Genomic DNA, 18931 nt, shown 5'->3' on the forward strand with positions numbered 1-18931 from the left:
TCTACGAATCAAATCAACTTGGACAATCAATCTTACACCCTTGAAACGACTCCCAAGCCAAGGACACTCGAGTCCTAGACTCAAACGATTATAAAACGCCTTGGTATAGTTCTAGGCTTGTCAAGCCACCCCGTTCTGGTGACATTGTACAAAAGCAAATGCCAGCGATCATTCGTGGGGAATACGGTTGTATCAGGGCTCGGCCCGTAGAGGAGCAAATAAAATTCGGCATTGTGGAGAATATACAGTTACATGAAGCAGGGCATATATGGGGTAAGGGGACACGTGCTTTGGATCTCTTCAGGAGTTGATGCTCATATAGGCAGTTGGTTCAAGGTGGCAAGTCGACCGTCCTATAGTAGAAGTTAAGCCGGTAGAAATTAGTTATCCATAGACTTGGACTGGGAACACTTTGCTTGGCAAGCCTCAACGCTCCACTTTGATGTGACGACAGGGTTGCACAGCTTCGTGTTGGTGACTTACCCTGGGTTGTTGGGCCAATTTACCCCTGTCCAGAGTCAAGTGAAACCGAAGCTACAGTTACATGCGGATATCTTGGTAGATCTATATCCCACAACATGATAACACAAGTTGGCAACGACAGTTGATCATAGTTGGAACTTGTAAGTTGTATTATTATGATGTAATTAAAGCGTTCTAGCGCAAGAAAATGAAGTCTTTTCCTATTTAATAATGCCGCAGTCTACAGGTAGACGTAGCAGAAAGGACCAGATTGGGTGCTCATGAGATCCTTGATCTGCTTATCGGGTCCAAGCCAAGGAAGATGGATGGAGTCCTCAAATGTGGTATCAGCACTGGGAGGCATGTTGAGGAAGGTGTTTGTGCCCGCAAGAGCATCCTTTCCATTGACACGGTTCTTGGTGTCAAGCATCTGCCAGATCCACCAGACACGGTCAATCATGGAGTGGTGGAAGTAGAAAGCAGGGTCGCCAGGGGAGGTGTAGACATCGCGACCAGGGTCACCACCCAGGGCGTAGTGACCGCCTCCATGGATACCAATGTCTCCAGTGCCGGGGACACCCTGCATCTGCATCTGGAAGTCAAAGACATTCTTGGGGTTGACAATGTTGTTCAGGACAGACGTGGCGTTAGCAAAACGGCGGTTGACAGAGTCGCTCAGATCACGCTTCAGGCAACGAGGGTTGTAGGCAAGGGGATCGGGGTTGGCTTCAACTTTGCCGCCAGGGAGGTCAAGGGCTGCAGGGCCAAGGTTAACGCTCATATCCTTGAAGGGACCTGACGTGACACAGCCACCTCCGTTACCGGTCTTGAGGTACACGGGAGGAAGACCGCTAGAGGCTCCAAGCACAATGTCAGGGTTCTCGCCAGTGCTCGCGCCGTCACCAGAGAGGGACGTGTCACTGCCATCAAAGAGTGGTGACTTCTTGAGACCGCTAATGGCAGTGAGGGACCAATCCCAGTACTGTTGAAAATGTTAGTAATCGAAGCAAGTTGCTATTCTTTTGATGGAGTACTTACAGGCTGAGTTCCCTTGTAGCCACACTCATTTCGAAGAGCCTCCTCATATAACCAAGTATAGTAACGGTGGTAGGAGAGGAAGTTTCCTGTGTAATGTATCGTTTGAGTTGCATCTATATGCGTGGAAACGAAATCATCAAAGCGTGTCTTGGCACCAGCGGCAAAATCTGCAGGACCCTTGGCAGGCTTAGACTGAAGACACTTCACAGCCTTGATGTACGCCTTCTTGTCATTCTTAGAAAGGGTATTCCTATCGGTAGTTAGTATCGGGCTTATTCTGCATGACATGCAGTAGCGTCCTAACATACCATTCCCGTCGAACGCGGACTTTGCTCCAGTCGCAGGTGCCGGCAGCCTTGGTCTTTTGGGCAGTCTTGTAAGCGGCAGCAGCAAGATCAGCGATCTCCTCAAGCTGAGTAGCCTCAGCAGCAGAGGCACCAACTGTGCTAGGCTTGGGGGCGGCCAAAACGCTGACAGCGTTGAGAGCCAGGAGTGAAAGGAATTCAGCACGCATGATGATGAACGAATGAGGGGAATGGTACAAAAGAGTGACAGGGATTGCTCTGGTTTCAACTCTGTAGATTGTGACTTGAGTGACCGGTGAGTGAGGAGTGATGATCAAGCAGAACTTGATTGAACTATATACTGCATACGAGTCTCCTTAATCGGAGTATCCCTAGACTCAACTTGCATGAGCAACAGGACCTAGGTCTAGAGCAAGGAAATGAGTGGTCTTGGCTATCCGTTGGGGACCTCATGACGATCGCGGGTGAAGATTTTGCCAAAGCACCTTACAATTGGAGTATCGTGTAGAATCATTTAATGGCAACTATAAGACAAGGATTGTCTCTAGATGACGGCAATTAACACGGACCAGTGGCTGAAAAGCCAGGGACATTGCCAAAGAGCATGATGAGTGTGGAGTCTCAAGGCCCTCTAAACCTTATACATGCTGTTGAACCGAGGCAGGGGTTTGATGGAAACTTAGATCTAATCCAATTTGGGGTTGTCATCCTGTAAGATGAACAGGGAGTACCAGCAGTAGAGTGCGGTCGAGTTCACAGAGTGGCAGGGGTCAATCTGCAGGACAAAGGGACACCAGCGGCGCATTTCTTGTTATAGATATTTCAGGGGAATATGGTTCAGTTGACTCTATGCCATGATATGATGATTGAGCCCCTTTTTGAAAGTCATGAAGTTGAATCAACTCTACTATTGGAAATCCACGGCAACCGGGCATTTGTTAGCACGAACGACGATCCGGAGGAGTTCCGTCAGGTGGAGAAAGGTATCCATATTTGAGAATATGCCCGACACTAACAAAAAGAGTGCCATTCCCGTTAGTGCCAGCGGGGAAGACAAGAGAAAAGGATTATTAGGCCCGACTCGTCTCTGGTGTCTTTTGAATTATCCGATGAAGGACTGAGGGGAGGGGTTTCAAGATAGAAAACCAACTAGAAAGATTAGGTTGGACAGGATAAAAAAGTCAAAAATCCACTTCTAATCACATCTCCATCCGAACTCTTTGATCGACATGTAGATCCCCCTCTCGCGAATCACGAAGGGATCCAGTTTACATGCGACTCGACCTTATCAATCCCAGAAGTATGCAAACTATAGTACATTGTCCAATTGAGATATAAACATCGATTGTCACTCTATTATATATGACACCTTCCCTCTTGAACATCCCTTCGTATGCAAAGCCGGCACAGTTGCATTAATAGACCGTCACAGAATACATCAACCCGTTTCCTAGTGGAGAAGAATTCCCGCGGGTCAACGCTTTGGGCGTGTCCATATTTTAGTCTCGGTTGTAGCAAGCTAAATGTAGAAATACTTTATCAGAGTAGCTTGGCGTTTCATCAACGGTGTCGTCTTGCAGGAACATGTGATCACCACCCTGGCCAACCTAAAGGAACTAACCCTTAGATTATGTTCGTTACCGGATCTACCGCTTGATCCCTACGTAGCTAACTACCAGGATCCTCCTTTCATACTTGCTGTATAAGACGGAACAGGCCGTATGAGACACATTCAAAGCAGGAGGCTGGTGATTATGTCTCGGCACTATGCTTATAACACATCAACTGGGTAGGTGATCCGAATTCAGTTTGGCAGTTTTTTCCGATTGGAAAATGTGGAAATTAACCGATGCATGATACAAACACTTTGACATGGCATAGTTCCGCGGTGACAGGATATTCGGGTCAAAGAGCCTGCTGCTAGAACAGTTTCTCTACTGCATCATACCTTGTAACAAAATGTTGATCTTTCTACTTCGGAGGACCCCGCCGGACCTGCATCTCTACTATCCTCAAATGGCATCACCTACAGTCCTGGCCGGCGGGACTTACATGTTTTAGCTCATGCTGAAACCCTGTTAGAAACGTGGTGTCCAGGCTCTCTAGGTGAGAGGCAACTCGTCTGCTGATAGTACCCCCTTGGTAGACATGTTTTGCCCCCTCCTCTGTGCATATGTTTTTTCTTATTATGTGCTCTGCTCCCTTGCCTTGTTCCTCAATCCTTTCCAAGTTTTGGGGTCTCTTGTACATCTTTGCCTTTCTGTCGATTTATCATGGATCCAGCCAACTTGCCCTCAAATCCTGACGAGAACGGGGCCGGTGCTATTCTTGGTGGTACTCTTTTTGTTGTTACCTTGGCTACGATCGTTGTACTTGCTCGTTTGTACGTGAGAATTTTTATCATTCGTGGTACTGGGTGGGATGTAAGTTTGATTTTGACATCATATTTTGCTTGCTTTTTTTTTGCCTTTACTTTTTGTCTTGTTAACTCCCTGCAACTCTTCTACTTGGCAATCACCTGCATTCTGAAACAATGCTGACCATTGACAGGATGCCTTTATGATATTAACAATGGCCCTAAATTGGGCTGGTGAGGGTGTCATCATTGCCTCTGTTGTATATGGTGCTGGAAAACACATTGGCGATGTTGAACCAGATGTCTTCCAAAAAGGAATGAAGCTCAATTTCATCAGTCAACCCATCTTCCTTATTGCCATCTGCGTCGTCAAGTTGTCTGTCGGATTTGCTCTGTTGCGAATTGCCTCTACCAAATTCTACCGGTGGCTTATTTGTGGTATCATGATATTCATGTCCATCTATACCATTGGATGCTTTTTCGTACGTTACAACTTTCAGCCACAAAGACAACATACTGACATTCCCAAGACTGTAGTACTTCAGTGCAAGGACCTTCGTGCCCTCTGGGATCCCCTTGTCCCTATGCAGTGCTGGTCCCAGCATACCCTTCAAAGCCTGTCATATACAAACGCGGCTCTGAATATCTTGACTGATCTTTTCTTTGCTGTCATCATTCCTACACCCATGTTATGGAATCTCAACGTCCACTTCCGCACTCGAGTGACACTGATTGCCATTCTTGGCCTCGGTGTCTTTGCCTGCGCTGCCGCCATTGTGAAAGTCGGTTATGTCACCAACTACGGCAAAGTGGGCGACTGGCTTTGGGACTCTCGCAATATCAGCATCTGGACCGTTGTCGAGCTAAACGTTGGTATCATTGGTGGCAGTTTGCCCTGTCTTAAGCCATTGTTCCGCCGTATTCTTGGCAGTTACTATGGCAAAGGATCCAAGAAAACTCCAATTACTGGTGATAGTGCCTATGGCCGAGGTACACTGCGAAGCGCGACGATGCGAAGTGGAAAGAACTGGCATACTTTGTCGAGTGGTCACAGAAAGGATGACGAGACGAGCAGCCAAGAAGGCATCAACAATGATTACGAGCTTCGGGACAGAGTAACAAGCCCTCATGGATTTTCCAACCATGCTACAGTTCTCGGTAATATTGACGTACAATCGAGTGATGATGAGTGTGCAGGAGATGCAGCATACAGAGGCGCTGGCATTACGAAAACCACAACAGTTAAGATTTCCAGGGCGAGCAATTGACCCATGCGATGATTTTGTTTTCTTTGTACTTTTGATAATTTTAAATTTACATGATGGAATTTCATATTATATCTATGGATGAACGGGATGCTTGACTGTAGATAGGAGTTCGTACAGCCCAAAAGCATATAAATAGATTTTAGTATACTAACAGTATCCCCAATAGCGTAGGATATATTCAAATGAATACCATTGTCATTTATCAAGCTCGAATGAACTGAGTTGTCAAGGTTTGCGTGGGGCTGTGTGCTGCTTGTGTGTTGTTGAGCACTACATTTCTGGCCAGACTGCACTCCAAGGAGCATATAGATAACTTAGTTCATTATGATCGTGAATGCACTTTTGAGTTTGATCGGCTGTGAACACTATTTATAGCTTGTCAAACTCCGGATATATAATTGATGTTCCATGATGCTTCTAGCAAGTGGAGCTAATGTAGGGCTTGGGATCGTTGGGATGACTAGAGTCGAAGTCAGGGGTAAGTTTGCTATGACATTTCAGGTCTTGTCAAGGTTTGAATTGTCTTGGATCGATTTCTCCAATGACAAGGTAGTTGTTGGGTTCGATATGGAACCCCTTTTAGCTGCAGCAATATATATTGATTGGGCTGCATCACTGACCATGTCTCGGTCAATTATGCTGGGTGTTGGTTCCAGGGTTATCATCAGACCACCATTAGTATTTTCTTTTTCGCTGCTGTAGATTGTCCGTCTGTAGAGAATAAGGTTTCGCTCGAGGGTGCCATTCTCGAATGGACCAACATGATGTGCCAGCCAGCATATCTCGCGAAACATACCCTGGACCTCACTGATCCTCCGGATAGTGACGGAGGTGAGCGAAGGTTGCCGACAAGGCTGAAGTGGCTTGACTACTGCTGACATTCAGATTACTATGTTGTTATTAATCTTATCAAGTGATTTTGGTATGGAATAGGACGTTGCTATCTCGTCCCCGTTGAGTTGCTAGAATTGTCCAAAAGTGACTCAAAGCAGGGATTTCGTCTCTTATCACTTTCTCACCTGCATGCCATATGTATGTATCACTTCATTATCTGCCGAAGAACAGCTCATCTCCACCACCATCCTCCAGACCCGGACAGATGGAATTCCTAAGCTTATTTTTGCCGGTCTTGGTCTAGTCTTGTCTCCTGGTTCCATTTCCCCCGCAACGCGGAGAGACCGGTCGGTCCACCCCCGATTGGCCATGGGACCCATGCAGGACGCGAGTAAGGTAGCATCAACTTCGTATCACATCCCATCGACTCTGAGATAAGGGACAGGGACAGAACACTTTATAACTAGTCGCGTCTTTATTCCTCTTTGTCGCGGCGCAGACGGGAGCCAAGACTTTGTTCAACATCACTCAATCCCATTGTAAGCCATCACGACCCATGGCGGCATCGACTCAGGCCCAGGAGGGTCACCTCCAAAAGAGGTTCTCAAAGATTACCATGGTTGGCATGGCTTTTGCAATTCTCAAGTAAGACATCGAACCACACCATGATCTGATTCGGCCATACTCACCAAACACAGCACCTGGATCTCTCTCGCCGGATCTCTAGGACTTGTTATGCCGTCTGGCGGCTCCGTTAGTTTCGTCTACGGCTTTATTTTTTGCGTTGTATGCAATATTTGTTTGAGCGCCAGTGTCGGAGAGTTGGCATCCCTGTATCCCACAGCCGGAGGACAATATCACTACTCCTTTGCTCTATCAACCAAAAAATGGAAGAGTCAGATGGTAAAAACAACATCACCAACCCATTCAATTGCCTACTAACCTAAAATAGAGTTTTATCGTCGGATGGATCAACATCGCAGGATGGTTGACCCTCAACACAACCGCTGCTTACTTTGGAGGTACTTTACCCCCTTTTTATTTCGCTAAATATCTATCACATCGCTTACATCAAATTAGCTCGCTTCCTTGCCGCTGCTGCAGTAGCTGGTTCAGGTGGCACCTACGAGATTACCCAATGGGGTACATACTTGATGTTTGTAGCAGTATCAATTGTCGGCGTCTTTCTGAACATTTTTGCCTATCCGATTCTAAATCGCTGGAATGAGGGTGCCTGTAAGCTTCATCCAAACGTATAAATCTCGTGAAGACAGATGCTAAACTATCCCAGTGTATTGGTCCTTGATCAGTGTCGTGGTCATCAGTATCGTACTACTTTCCACTTCTCCCAAAACCGATGCCAAGTTCGTCTTTACCAACTTTTCCAACACAACCGGATGGAGCGATGGCACGGCTTGGATGCTTGGACTGCTTCAGTCAGCTCTGAGTATGATTGGGTGAGTACTCCTTGAGATATATGATATAAGAATTGCTGACAAGTGTAGTTTTGATGCTGTGGCACACATGACGGAAGAAATGCCTCGACCATCCAAAGATGCACCCCAGGCTATGGTGGCTGCTGTCCTAGTCGGTGGTGTAACGTAAGCTTCCCTAAAAAACCTAAGATATGGAAATGTGCTAAATATTCTCAGTGGTATTGTCTTTATCTTGGTCATGCTCTTTTGCTTTGTCGATCTTGATCTCCTTCTTGCATCACCCACTCAGAGTCCCCTCACTGAGATGATCCTCCAAGCAACCAAGAGCAAAGCTGCCGCTACAGTTCTGAGCGTTGCTGTTGCTCTATGTTTTGTCAATGGTGCAAATGGCTGTGTTACTTCTGGAAGTCGTCTTCTCTGGTCCATGGCACGAGATAACGGAACACCATTCTCCAAGTAGTAAGTGTTTCTTGACCACTACACAACTGTTTCGTATGACTAACATATATAGCCTTTCGCATCTTCATCCAAAGCTCAACGTTCCCGTTCGAGCTATTGTCGTACAAGCTATTTTCAACCTTCTCTTTGGATTACTATATCTAGGTAAGTTTCATTGCAAATATCTTGAGACCCGCTCTAACAGACACAAGGCCCGGAGGTTGCTTTCAACGCTTATATTGCCAGCTGCACTCTTTTCCTCAACCTCTCATATGCTGCACCAGTTCTCATTCTGCTCATCAGAGGCCGACAACTTGTTCTTGCCGAGCCCCCTGTGTTTTCTCTCGGACACACATTTGGATATGTTGTGAACTACGTCGCAGTCATCTTTGTCCTTGTCACATCTGTCGTAAGTCATGACTACTAGGATAACTATGTCGAGGAGTTATGCTAATTCTTTCCACAGTTCTTCTGCTTCCCACCTGCCATTCCCATCAATGTATCTACTATGAGTAAGTTTGTTAACCTTGATATTTTCCATCACCAGCTAACATTCTTTAGACTACGTGACGGCCGTTTTGGGCATCTTCATTATCTTTGTCGCAGGATTGTGGTTTATGAAGAGAAAGACCTATGAAGGACCCAAGCTTGAGTTCATTCTGGGGGAAGAATTGCCTGTGGTTGACTCGTCGGAGCCACAGAGACCAGAAAAGGAGGTTGTGTCTAGTGCACATTCCAAGCAAGACGAGTCATAATTTGGTCAACACAGAAGTCTGGGCACGGGCAAGCAAGCGGGCGGAATGAGCGAATTATGTTTATTAGTTCATAGGGTATTTGCATTATTGTAATTAATTAAAGTCTATGTTTCAAGTTATCGATTAATTAAGGCCAGCTTTCGGTTCAAGGACTGCCAATATATTAGTGAAATGTAACCACCAATAATTTGCTTAGCACAAGATGTATAGGCCGAGGCAGTATTGTGTCTCCACACATCAAGTCTTCACATGACCTTCGACCGACTCAAGGGTGGCAGACAATATTAAATACTTTTCGTATATTTGGGTAGAACAAATGACAATGACTTGCAGCAGTACTCGGATATTCATTCATGATGTGATATAAAAGAAGATGCGCGCATTGACTTACAGCTTTGCTGATGTGCTCCTGTCGTACCCATAATGCCAATCCTCCCTTGCCAAGTCTTGCCTAATCTGATAGTTGCGCTCCGCAATATCCACGGTCTGCATGTCAACATTTAGGATACGCATGGCCTCCTCACCATCAGTAAAGCTCCCAGGAACAGTCCCAACAATGGGCAACGTGACTTGACTACAGCCAAAGAAGCCCTCTTCCGCTGGTCCGCCAACATTGCAGTAGATAACCGCGGCAGTGTTCTCGAAAGCTCGAGTGACCAGTGCGGACTGTATAAACATCTTTTCGCAGTTGGCATTATATGCAAGACCCTCTTCGGACATATCCCCTGATGTCCAGTATGAAGGAATTATTATTATCTTGGCCCCGGCGAGGACCAGTTGCCGGAAGGCTTCGGGAAAGGCAAGGTCCCAGCACACAAGGATACCGACTCGACCGAGAGGAGTGTCGATGACTTGATGAGGGTTGGGCGCTGCGAATTCGTCCTTGGACGTATTGCGAGCATGATCAACAAAGGAAGTCAATGTAAGACGTTCTGGGATCCAGAGGTTGGTCTTGGTGTAAGTGCCAAGCAGGTTGCCATCATGATCGATAAAGTCGGAGGTATTCAGGAGGGTAGGTCTGGCATCGAGATTTGCCACATCGCCAAGACTGGAAGTTTGGGTAACAAAGGTTCCAGCACAGATGTTGATGTGAAGTTCTGCTGCCAATGCCTGGTATTTCTCTCGATATTTTTGGGCATCCTCAGGCGTGAGTGCAAAAGATGGTTCTTCTGGTACCCAACCTGTGAGGTGGTATTCGGGCAGGACTGCTAGGGATGCACCCTGAACCGCTGCGAGTCGTATCTGCTCGGCCGCAAGTGCAAAGTTATATTCAGCATCGAGGGGCTTTGTAAACGTCAGTCAGTACCGTTGAAGCGTCATCGATGTTATGATGTATTACCTTTGGCTTCATCTGTACAAGAGCCACCTTGAAGGAAGGACTTGGTGTTATCGACGCCATCTTGATTAGCTTTGATACTGACAGCTGTAGAAACAAGGGAGCATTGACATGGCGTTCAAGCACAGATAGCTTAGATAGCTGGGAATGACAAGACCCTTGAATAGAGAGAACAATATCGATGGTTCCTGTGCATATAACTTCCGGTTGTGGTATTGATATCCTAAGCTTATTGATACCGCGTTGGGAATGGGGTTGGTGGAGCAGTAGCGGCCGTACGGGACGAGATGGACCATTTCCTGGGGAATATGGCGAAATGATTATACCTCATGTCTCAGAATGGAAGTTAAATGACACGCATGCGAGGATATGCAACTCTCACTTATTCCGTATTTCCGTCATTGTCAATCAGTTCCGGAAACCTTGGAACAGCTGAGAGGAGGTGGCGACGGTAATTGATACCTGAATAGGTGGAGATGTAGTACAAAGCTACTAAGTAGTTCCACATGGTCCAAGGTACTTGAGCATTGATGGTGTTGTTAGAGAGTAGTATACTGAATAATCTACAGCTGCAACACAACGAGATGACTGCGAATAGACTCAACCAGACAGAGACACGTTCCTCGGCAATGCAAGCAACGGAATGATACCTCAGATCAAAGATCCAATAAGGAGAGCCCATGGCTTTACGCTAAAGAATCACGTGATAGAGAGACTTCTATCTCTTCTCCACCCCCAAGCCCCAACTATCCCGCACCTTGAAATCTCCACTCATCAACACGGATACCACCAAACGGGGTCATGATGCTCTCATCAACACATTCAGCGGCGCGCATGAACATCACTAGATCACGCACTGGTTGCGCTGTGTGTAAGTCCAAAAGAGTAAGCCACTGTCTTTGCCTCACCTGTGACCCGACACCCCCTCCTTTTCTGACCGCTTATCTAGCTCAAATGTGATGAATCCAAGCCCGCTTGTTCCCGGTGTGTAAGACTAGGCATTCCGTGTCCAGGATATCAGAAACCTTTACGCTGGAAAGGCGGATCAAAGTCTCCGCCCAAGGATCCCCCTGAGACGCCTGCAGATGCTACTGTTGATGATGTCGCCTTACCCCCTCCTCAACAAACCCAGCCAAGTCCAATATATGCGTCTTATCAACCTACGCCACTGCAAAGACAACAACAACAACAACAACCCCCGCATCCGCCTCCGCCTCCACCACCGCCTCAAACTCAACCACAACCTCAGCACTCGGGGCAGTTTGTCAACAGTTATTATGATCAAGGACTTTTAGATCATCTCTCCAATGTTATCGACGCGGGATGCATCGAGCCCCAAGGGCAGGAAACCTTGGATGGCTCCATGCCTATGATGCAATTCACCGATGATATGCTTCACCTATATCCAGACCAATCACTCGGACAAACACCAGATCAGGTTTCCCCAGAGCAAACTGATGACAGGCTCTGGTCAACTACCACAATGGAACCACAACCAGTATATTCTCAGGCCTTGACAAGAGTAGAACCCACAAACCAGGCTTCTGAGCAAGTTATCGAAATGCCCTTGGCTCAAGCTCTCCAGGACCATTCCTCCGTTCTTGTTGAATACTACTTCAAGGAAGTATGCGGAATGATGTCGTGTTATGACAGTCCGATGAACCCATATCGAACTACTATTTCAAACATGTGGTCCGGCTCACAGTCCCTCTACTACATCACACAGAGTATGGCTGCCGCGTGCCTCTCAGAGGTCTCACCCACCTTTGCATCAGTTGGCCATCGACTACGAGACCAAGCCATGATATGCTTGTCTAGAGAAGCCAAGATTGCTGAATTAGAAACGTCGTCTCTGTTGGCTTTAGTCATGTTAGGAATGAGTCTTTCATGGCACGATCCGGATAGTCTCGGACAACCACAATTCGACGTCCTCGCAAGGAAAGTTATAACTGCAGAGGCGCGTGGAGACCCTCTTGCGTTAGCCGACAAGAAGAAGGAGTTTTTCTTTTACAACTCGCTTGTGTATTGGAAAATGCTGCTCTCTTTTGTGACGGACTTGGACCCCAATACGAGAAGTGCTGCGCCGCAACCTGTCCCACCGGACTCACTCGATATGCACGAACCTCGCATGCCTCACCCCCAGACAGGCATCGGTATCGAGGTACAGGAATTAGTTGCCAGCGTGGGTTGTCTTGTACGAAAAGAACGAAAGCGATTGCGGACCCGACGTTTTGTTTCCAAGGACGATATTCAACAGGCCCAGGATGCAATTCTAGCTTCGGAACAACTGCATGCCGAGCTTTGTGCAATCGAACTGCCCCAGGAAGGCGATATTGTCGACGCTGGCGACGACCTAACTCCGGCGATTCATTTAGTCAACATTGCCGAAGCTTATCGATGCACAGGGCTGCTTCAGTTATACCGAAACTTCCCGGATCTTTTGGTGCCGTATGCACAATCAGCACACTTTATGACGGGCTCACCTGATTCTTCGGGTTCTTATCCGGATGAGAGGGCTTTTGCAGATACGTGGTTGACCTGCCTAGCTCTCCATGTGCTAGACTTGGTCAAAGATATTCCTACAACGTCTCGAAGCCGGTCTATCCAGCCGTTGTTGTTTGTGAGTATCTGTAGTGAGCTGTCAATGTGTCGTTCGTACTGCTCGATTTCAAATCTGCAGCGATCTCCCGTGGCGAGTGTAGCAGCCAGTCCACGATTTAGAGTGCCGTTGAACGGGTTGGAGGTTCTCCAAGCGAGAAAGATAGTTCTTGCTCGTCTTTCCGCCTTTGAAAATATTCTGGCGGCCAAGCCGATTCGGCGAATGCTGATGCTGGTCAAGAAGACATGGGCTTGCATGGATGAGGATAAGAAGGATACGTATTGGATGGATGTGATGATGGATAACGGATATGAGACGTTGATGGGATAAACCCCGTCGACCGAGGCTATTTAGACTTTTGGGTTTTCTTTTCTTTCCTTGTTGAACCTTTGTTTTTTATTATATAATTCTAGAGTGCGATTTGAAAGATGCCATTGGTCCTACCATATATTAAACCTTACGTCTTTGCGTGACCCGATCTGTTATTGTTACGAAGATACGGTGAGTAACTGCTAGTGGGTATCACAATTTAAACAATGCGGGATTATCCTCTAGTTTCCGTTAAACTCACGATCCGTCCAAATTTAATCTGGTCTTTGCATGTCATGTCATGTCAGGGCCGGGGCCAGGGTCCAATCCACTTATCCCTAAGAAGTGCCCTGCATGCATGAGCTTTAACCGAACTTGGGCGATGCAGGCGCCGGATCGCGAAGGAATCAAGACCCGGAGCCTCCAAGTACCGGTCGGTCGGCTTTCTGACTCGATCGGGGTAAAAGATTGCAGAATTGAGAGCATCTCGACCGTTGGCAAACCCTTGCTCTGGCAGTGCAAGGTCATATGGGAAAGACATATAAACTGCTATTGCCGCTTGCTTCATTCAACTCATCACCGCCATCACCGTCAACACAACCATGGCTCGTGGCCTTCTCACCATCTGCGTCAGCGCCCTTTTGGCCGTCGCCGGCGCAGTCACGCCCGCCGACACGGTCTTTTACAATGGAAACATCTACACCATGAACCCTTCCAACGACATGGTCACCGCCATGGCCGTGCGCGGAGGCAAGATCGAGTATGCTGGAGACAAGAAGACCGTGCACTCGTACATTGGAAAGAAGACAAAGGTTATTGACCTCGAGGGCCGCATGGTCATGCCCGGACTGGTGGATTCTCACATGCATCTCATTTCGGGAGGTCTCTTCCTTCTAAAGTGCGATTTGAGTTATCAAACTTTGACGATTGCACAAGTCCTGGAGCACATCCAGGGCTGTATCGATGGCGAAACCGGCAAGGGTGATGATGATTGGATTGAGGTCGTCAACATGGACTACGCAGGTCTTGTGTCGAAGAGCGGAAACGTTGGAAAGGCGCAGCTCGACAAGCTCAGCACAAAGCGACCTGTCATTATCCGCTCAAGCGATTACCACACTATCCTCGCCAACTCCCGCGCGCTTGAACTCTCCAGGATTGATGCTAGCACCAAGGATCCCGCAGACGGCAAGATTGTCCGTCTTCCGGGAAGTCAAGAGCCTGCTGGTCCCCTCCAAGATGGCGCTTCTAGCCTTCTTGCTGGCCCCCCTCCTCCCACTGATGCTGAGAACATCGAGGCTGGTCGTGCCGCCCTCAAGCTCCTACGCGAAGCTGGTATCACCACATTCCAGGATGCTGCAGCTGATGAAGGACACCACACTGTCTTTACTGCCATCAAGAAAGAAGATGGTCTTTCTGCACGCGCTTACTTCGACTACCGTATTGAGGCTCCCAGTTCAGTTGATGGGGTATCTGCTCTCGTCAAGAACGTCACCAAGCAATTGAAGTCCTGGAACGACAAGTCTGTCGTCGGACCCAAGCCTACGCTCAAGTGGCAAGCCATCAAGGCTTTCATCGACGGTGTCATCACTTATCCCTCCAATACCGCCGCTCTCGTCGACCCGTATTGGGCCCCTGTCAACGCTTCCAACGAGAACGGCACCTGGGCTCCCGACAAGAACTCATTGAACGACCCCTACTGGAAGCCTGCAGTGCTTACCAAGACCATCGAGCAACTGTTCCTGGCTGGCATCGACGCCCAACTACACGTCGATGGTGATCTTGCTGTGAAGGTTGGTCTTGACGCTGCCGCGGCGTTTCGCAAGAAGTACCCTGGCAAGGACGTCCGTCTCGGTCTAGCCCACAATGAGCTTTCGCTGGAGAGTGACTGGCCTCGATATGCTAAGCTCGGGGTTGACCCTATCGTCAGCTACCAGTGGTCGCAGCTCAGCTCATTCTACATCCCCAACACATTCAACTCTCTAGCCGAGTATCGCATGGACAATCTCCAAGCTTGGGCTCAGTTTGAGAAGCGAGGTCGCCCTCTTGTGTACGGAAGCGACTGGCCTGTAAGTTCACCTCATTGATTTTCATATCTATTTAGTATGGATATTGACTATGACAGATTGATCCCCTTGACGAGTTCCTCGCTCTCAAAGTTGCAGTCACTCGCTCAGGTGACCCCAAAAACCCCAACTCACCAGCCTCTCAGGGTCCACCCTTCGACGGCGTTTTTCCTGGTAGTGGCATCTCACGCACTTCGGCACTTCGATCCATCACAATCAACGGTGCACGCTTCCTCCGCGCCGATAAGCAGATTGGATCACTGGAGAAGGGCAAGCTAGCCGACGTCATCGTTTTGGAAAACAACTTTTTCAAGGTCCCCGAGGCGGAGCTTGGTCGGCAGAAGGTGTTGCTCACCATGGTAGGTGGAGAGGTGCTCTACGTTGCAAAGGGCCATGACTTTGGCGTCAAGGCCAAGTTTCCCAACGACGATGAAGCTAGCGGCAAGTTGGCTCGTCGCACCATTGGCGGTTTCAATGCCAACGATCTGTCAGAGGAGGCAAAAACGGATGCTGCCAAGCTACGAAAGAGGGGCGAATGTGTTCACAAGCACTAAAAGAGTGTTCGTCATTACCAGATTGTAGGTAATACTCAACAATATTTCATCTGAGATTCCCAATAGAACTCTTGAAGAAAGCTTGAATGCACAGGTCCAGTGTGATTGTGACTGTGATTGTGATAAACACAGCGTTTTGCAGTATCCTCGCAACGATCCCGTGTCATGTCCGTGGGACCATGTTTCAGTACGACTTTCCAGATATGGAATTTTCGCTTCCCGGACTAGATACGGAAAAGATGAGAGATCGAGTGAGAGTGCGGAACTAGGTCTTGGGCATTTGCTCTACTGAGCCTTGGTATTGGTGCCTGAGCGCCATGTCTCTAGTTAATAGCACTGGTAAGATAGTCAATAGTGTACGAGGCGCTTCCACTGAGAAGCCCCTGGACTAAGAATATTGATAAGCAAGAGAGTAAATAGCTCATGATTAAATGGGCGTATCGAATCGATAGACCAGCCACGAGGTCGTGTCAGGGGCACCAAAAGCGGCGAAGGATCTACCGGGAACCAGGAGCATGAGGTAGCATTCGGCATGAGCGTTCCTTGGCGTGCTGCAGGTCGATTGTTTTGGCTTGTCTGCATAATTACCGAACTATAATGCTGCCTCCTATATAGGTATGTCTCTGATATGATCTGATTTGGTTAGTTCTTGTTGGTTGCTTTTACATGTGGCGCCTGTATCACGACTCATGTTGTAACATGTCATAAATGAAGCATCCGTGACCCGGTGTTACCCCAGTCTTTCGTTGCGTTCAAAGTCTGGAAGAACGCAACGAGGAAACAATGGCTTGATGTCTCGCGTTTGCAAAGTGGGATGAGCGGCGGGAACAAAGAGTAATTATTTCCCCAGGTAACGGTATCCCACCCTTGGGTGGACATGCCCGAGACTCTAGTGCAAACCTTAATACTTAGGCCTAGTATCCCCTGTCTAGTTCACTGAAGGTCTTAATCACCGACGCGCTGACATCTGTTGATGTTTCCGTGGTGGAAAACGCTACTTGATAAGGTTTGGCTGAGGTTACAATGTCAGTTCGCAGTCTAGTTCGAGGCGCTATGGCTGCGTCTTACGAGAGACGTAGATGCCCCAGACTGCTGGATTTCAAGAAGTGAATAATAATTGAGGAAATCACTCTATTCTAAACATGCGTACAGGGACCTTCTTATTTAGTCTTGTACCCATTCTTCAGAGTTTTAGAGGCCAAGGAACACTCCGGATTCACTATCTGCAGGGGAAGTTTCTCTCCACCGAGTCAAGCCATATCAGAGAGTCTGCAACAGCGCCAAGTCCCGAATTCGTGGAGGATGGATCTTGGATTCTCGCTCTCAGGTGAGGCTTTACTGTACGTACTTTATGTAGATACAGACGAACCCTTGTCGGATAGCCAGGCTCTAATGCATGTAAACTTTCGGGTTTATCAAGGGCATCCGTCCCATCTTTCTTTGGCTTGCGTCATGTAATTTCAGTTTTACTTTTCCCGATCTCCGTTCTCGAGCATTGCATTGTAATATCATCCACAATCCTTACTTTGTTGCATGATATACAATTTCTTTTTTCTGATGCCCTGATTCCTTTCCCCAAACCTCACCATGGCTACCGCGCCGTCTGTAGCTACTGTGATTGTAAGGATATCCACATCCTCATTTACATCTTTTGATACTGACTAAAATGTCTAGGCAGTAGAGGCTCTACTCGTGGCAGTGGCATTAGCCATTATCCTCGCTCGAATCTATCTACGTCTGGTGATACAGAAGCAAAGTCTCATCGTTGCAGACTGGATACGCATATCAGCATTTGTATCTGCTTTTATTTCGGCAATCTTCGACATTATACTCGTGGTCGAGGGGGCAATGGATCCTGCCAACAATTATACGCTGGTCAATTGGGATGTGCCACTAGAGAAGCTACAACGAACCCTCAAGGTCAGTTTGACCAAATTCCCACTTGTATACAAACCACAATGCTAATTTAAATACTTGTGTAGATTACCTGGGCCGTAACGATTCCTTTCTTCACAACCTTTTACCTCTGCAAAGCCTCTCTTCTTGTCGTCTACCTCCAGGTATTTCCTACCTTTATGCGCAAAGCAAGAATTGTACTCTGGGCGGTGGTTGCTTATTGCGTTTGCGCGTACGTTGTATCAATGAGCCTTGTAATATTCCTTTGTTTCCCTACTCAAAGGAATTGGTGAGTCAATCGATGTAAAACCTTCTCTACATTGAATTCTAACTCATCTGTTAGGTCCGTCTTGGGACCCGAAAAGGTCTGTGACGATTGGCCGATTGTTACAACATTCCAAATCTCTTGGGCGCTGCATTTCTTTGGATCCCTTGCTTGTGAGTTCACCTCGTCTCTCCCGTCACAGATGAAATTCATACTAATCGTACCTTCAGTATTCGCTTTGCCATTTCTCCTTCTTCACAAGCTTAATCTGCGCCCAAAGGTCAGGGTTGGTGTTTACGGCATCTTTCTTCTTGGCTTTATCGACATTGCGTTTTCTTTAACTCGATTTTTGACGATTCAACTCACCAAAGTTGGCGACTTTGCATCCATAACAACAATTGGTAAGTCATCTCCACAACTGTCAAGATATCTTCCTAACCGATCTCAGGACTGTGGAGTGGCCTTGATCTTTACATAGGTCTGATAGTCGCCTGTCTACCTGCTCTCCGCCCATATCTTCACAGAAAAGGCTCCAAATACAGCTACGCTGAGTCAGGCCGACCAACAGGAAACTCAACGCATCCTGCACGGAGAACAGTGGACCGAGGCTTCCAAGAGATTGACGAGAACCCGTATGCGGAGGACAATCCAGGGCCCGGCCGGTGGGCTGTGGGACACTCGCCTGAGCTTGGGGCAACAGGGTGGAGCGATAAGAAGAGCAATGGCAGCGATGTCGAGCTCGTGAGTCTTGACATAACAGCGGCCAAGGATCGGACGCATGTATAAGCTACGAAGTTGCCGGGTGCAACGGTAGAGAGGGATATTAATGCATATACTTGGCGCATCGTGTTAACCCACGTGTAGTGCAACCTCCAATCATGTGCACAAGTTAAAGTCCGTACATTACGGTTAGAGTTCAGAATGTCAGTTAAAGAGCTCGTAGCCCCTGTCAGTACCCCTGATAGAGTTCCTGGTCATTAGAACATGGTTCATTACTCGCATCGCACGATCGACTCT

At 47.6% G+C, this 18931-nt stretch overlaps 7 protein-coding genes across 7 annotated transcripts; 5 read left to right on the top strand and 2 right to left on the bottom strand.

Moving 5' to 3' along the window:
• Positions 1-703: 703 nt before the first annotated feature.
• On the bottom strand, positions 704-2014 carry FGSG_01988 (uncharacterized protein; the record flags this gene model as incomplete). The annotated part of the gene is made up of 3 exons (XM_011319550.1): positions 704-1444; positions 1501-1750; positions 1809-2014. 3 exons carry the CDS (start codon positions 2012-2014, stop codon positions 704-706), a joined length of 1197 nt encoding a protein of 398 aa, XP_011317852.1.
• Positions 2015-4078: 2064 nt separating this feature from the next.
• FGSG_01989 (uncharacterized protein) lies at positions 4079-5429 on the top strand (the record flags this gene model as incomplete). Its single annotated transcript, XM_011319551.1, has 3 exons — positions 4079-4228; positions 4356-4643; positions 4692-5429. 3 exons carry the CDS (start codon positions 4079-4081, stop codon positions 5427-5429), a joined length of 1176 nt encoding a protein of 391 aa, XP_011317853.1.
• Positions 5430-5840: 411 nt separating this feature from the next.
• On the top strand, positions 5841-8892 carry FGSG_01990 (uncharacterized protein; the record flags this gene model as incomplete). Its single annotated transcript, XM_011319552.1, has 15 exons — positions 5841-5907; positions 6147-6260; positions 6409-6461; positions 6495-6654; positions 6731-6908; positions 6962-7166; positions 7216-7285; positions 7344-7499; positions 7555-7720; positions 7769-7864; positions 7916-8158; positions 8211-8302; positions 8350-8546; positions 8604-8649; positions 8699-8892. 15 exons carry the CDS (start codon positions 5841-5843, stop codon positions 8890-8892), a joined length of 2037 nt encoding a protein of 678 aa, XP_011317854.1.
• A 387-nt stretch (positions 8893-9279) lies between these two features.
• On the bottom strand, positions 9280-10291 carry FGSG_01991 (uncharacterized protein; the record flags this gene model as incomplete). Its single annotated transcript, XM_011319553.1, has 2 exons — positions 9280-10176; positions 10232-10291. The coding sequence occupies 2 exons, from the start codon at positions 10289-10291 to the stop codon at positions 9280-9282; spliced, it is 957 nt and encodes a 318-aa protein (XP_011317855.1).
• A 741-nt stretch (positions 10292-11032) lies between these two features.
• FGSG_01992 (uncharacterized protein) lies at positions 11033-13157 on the top strand (the record flags this gene model as incomplete). Its single annotated transcript, XM_011319554.1, has 3 exons — positions 11033-11099; positions 11269-12848; positions 12909-13157. 3 exons carry the CDS (start codon positions 11033-11035, stop codon positions 13155-13157), a joined length of 1896 nt encoding a protein of 631 aa, XP_011317856.1.
• Positions 13158-13738: 581 nt separating this feature from the next.
• On the top strand, positions 13739-15753 carry FGSG_01993 (uncharacterized protein; the record flags this gene model as incomplete). Its single annotated transcript, XM_011319555.1, has 2 exons — positions 13739-15202; positions 15259-15753. 2 exons carry the CDS (start codon positions 13739-13741, stop codon positions 15751-15753), a joined length of 1959 nt encoding a protein of 652 aa, XP_011317857.1.
• A 1587-nt stretch (positions 15754-17340) lies between these two features.
• FGSG_01994 (uncharacterized protein) lies at positions 17341-18700 on the top strand (the record flags this gene model as incomplete). The annotated part of the gene is made up of 6 exons (XM_011319556.1): positions 17341-17373; positions 17428-17673; positions 17736-17881; positions 17993-18087; positions 18145-18315; positions 18393-18700. 6 exons carry the CDS (start codon positions 17341-17343, stop codon positions 18698-18700), a joined length of 999 nt encoding a protein of 332 aa, XP_011317858.1.
• Between the last annotated feature and the right edge of the window lie 231 nt (positions 18701-18931).

The sequence above is a fragment of the Fusarium graminearum genome, chromosome 1, assembly GCF_000240135.3.
Source record: "Fusarium graminearum PH-1 chromosome 1, whole genome shotgun sequence".
NCBI lineage: Eukaryota > Fungi > Ascomycota > Sordariomycetes > Hypocreales > Nectriaceae > Fusarium > Fusarium graminearum.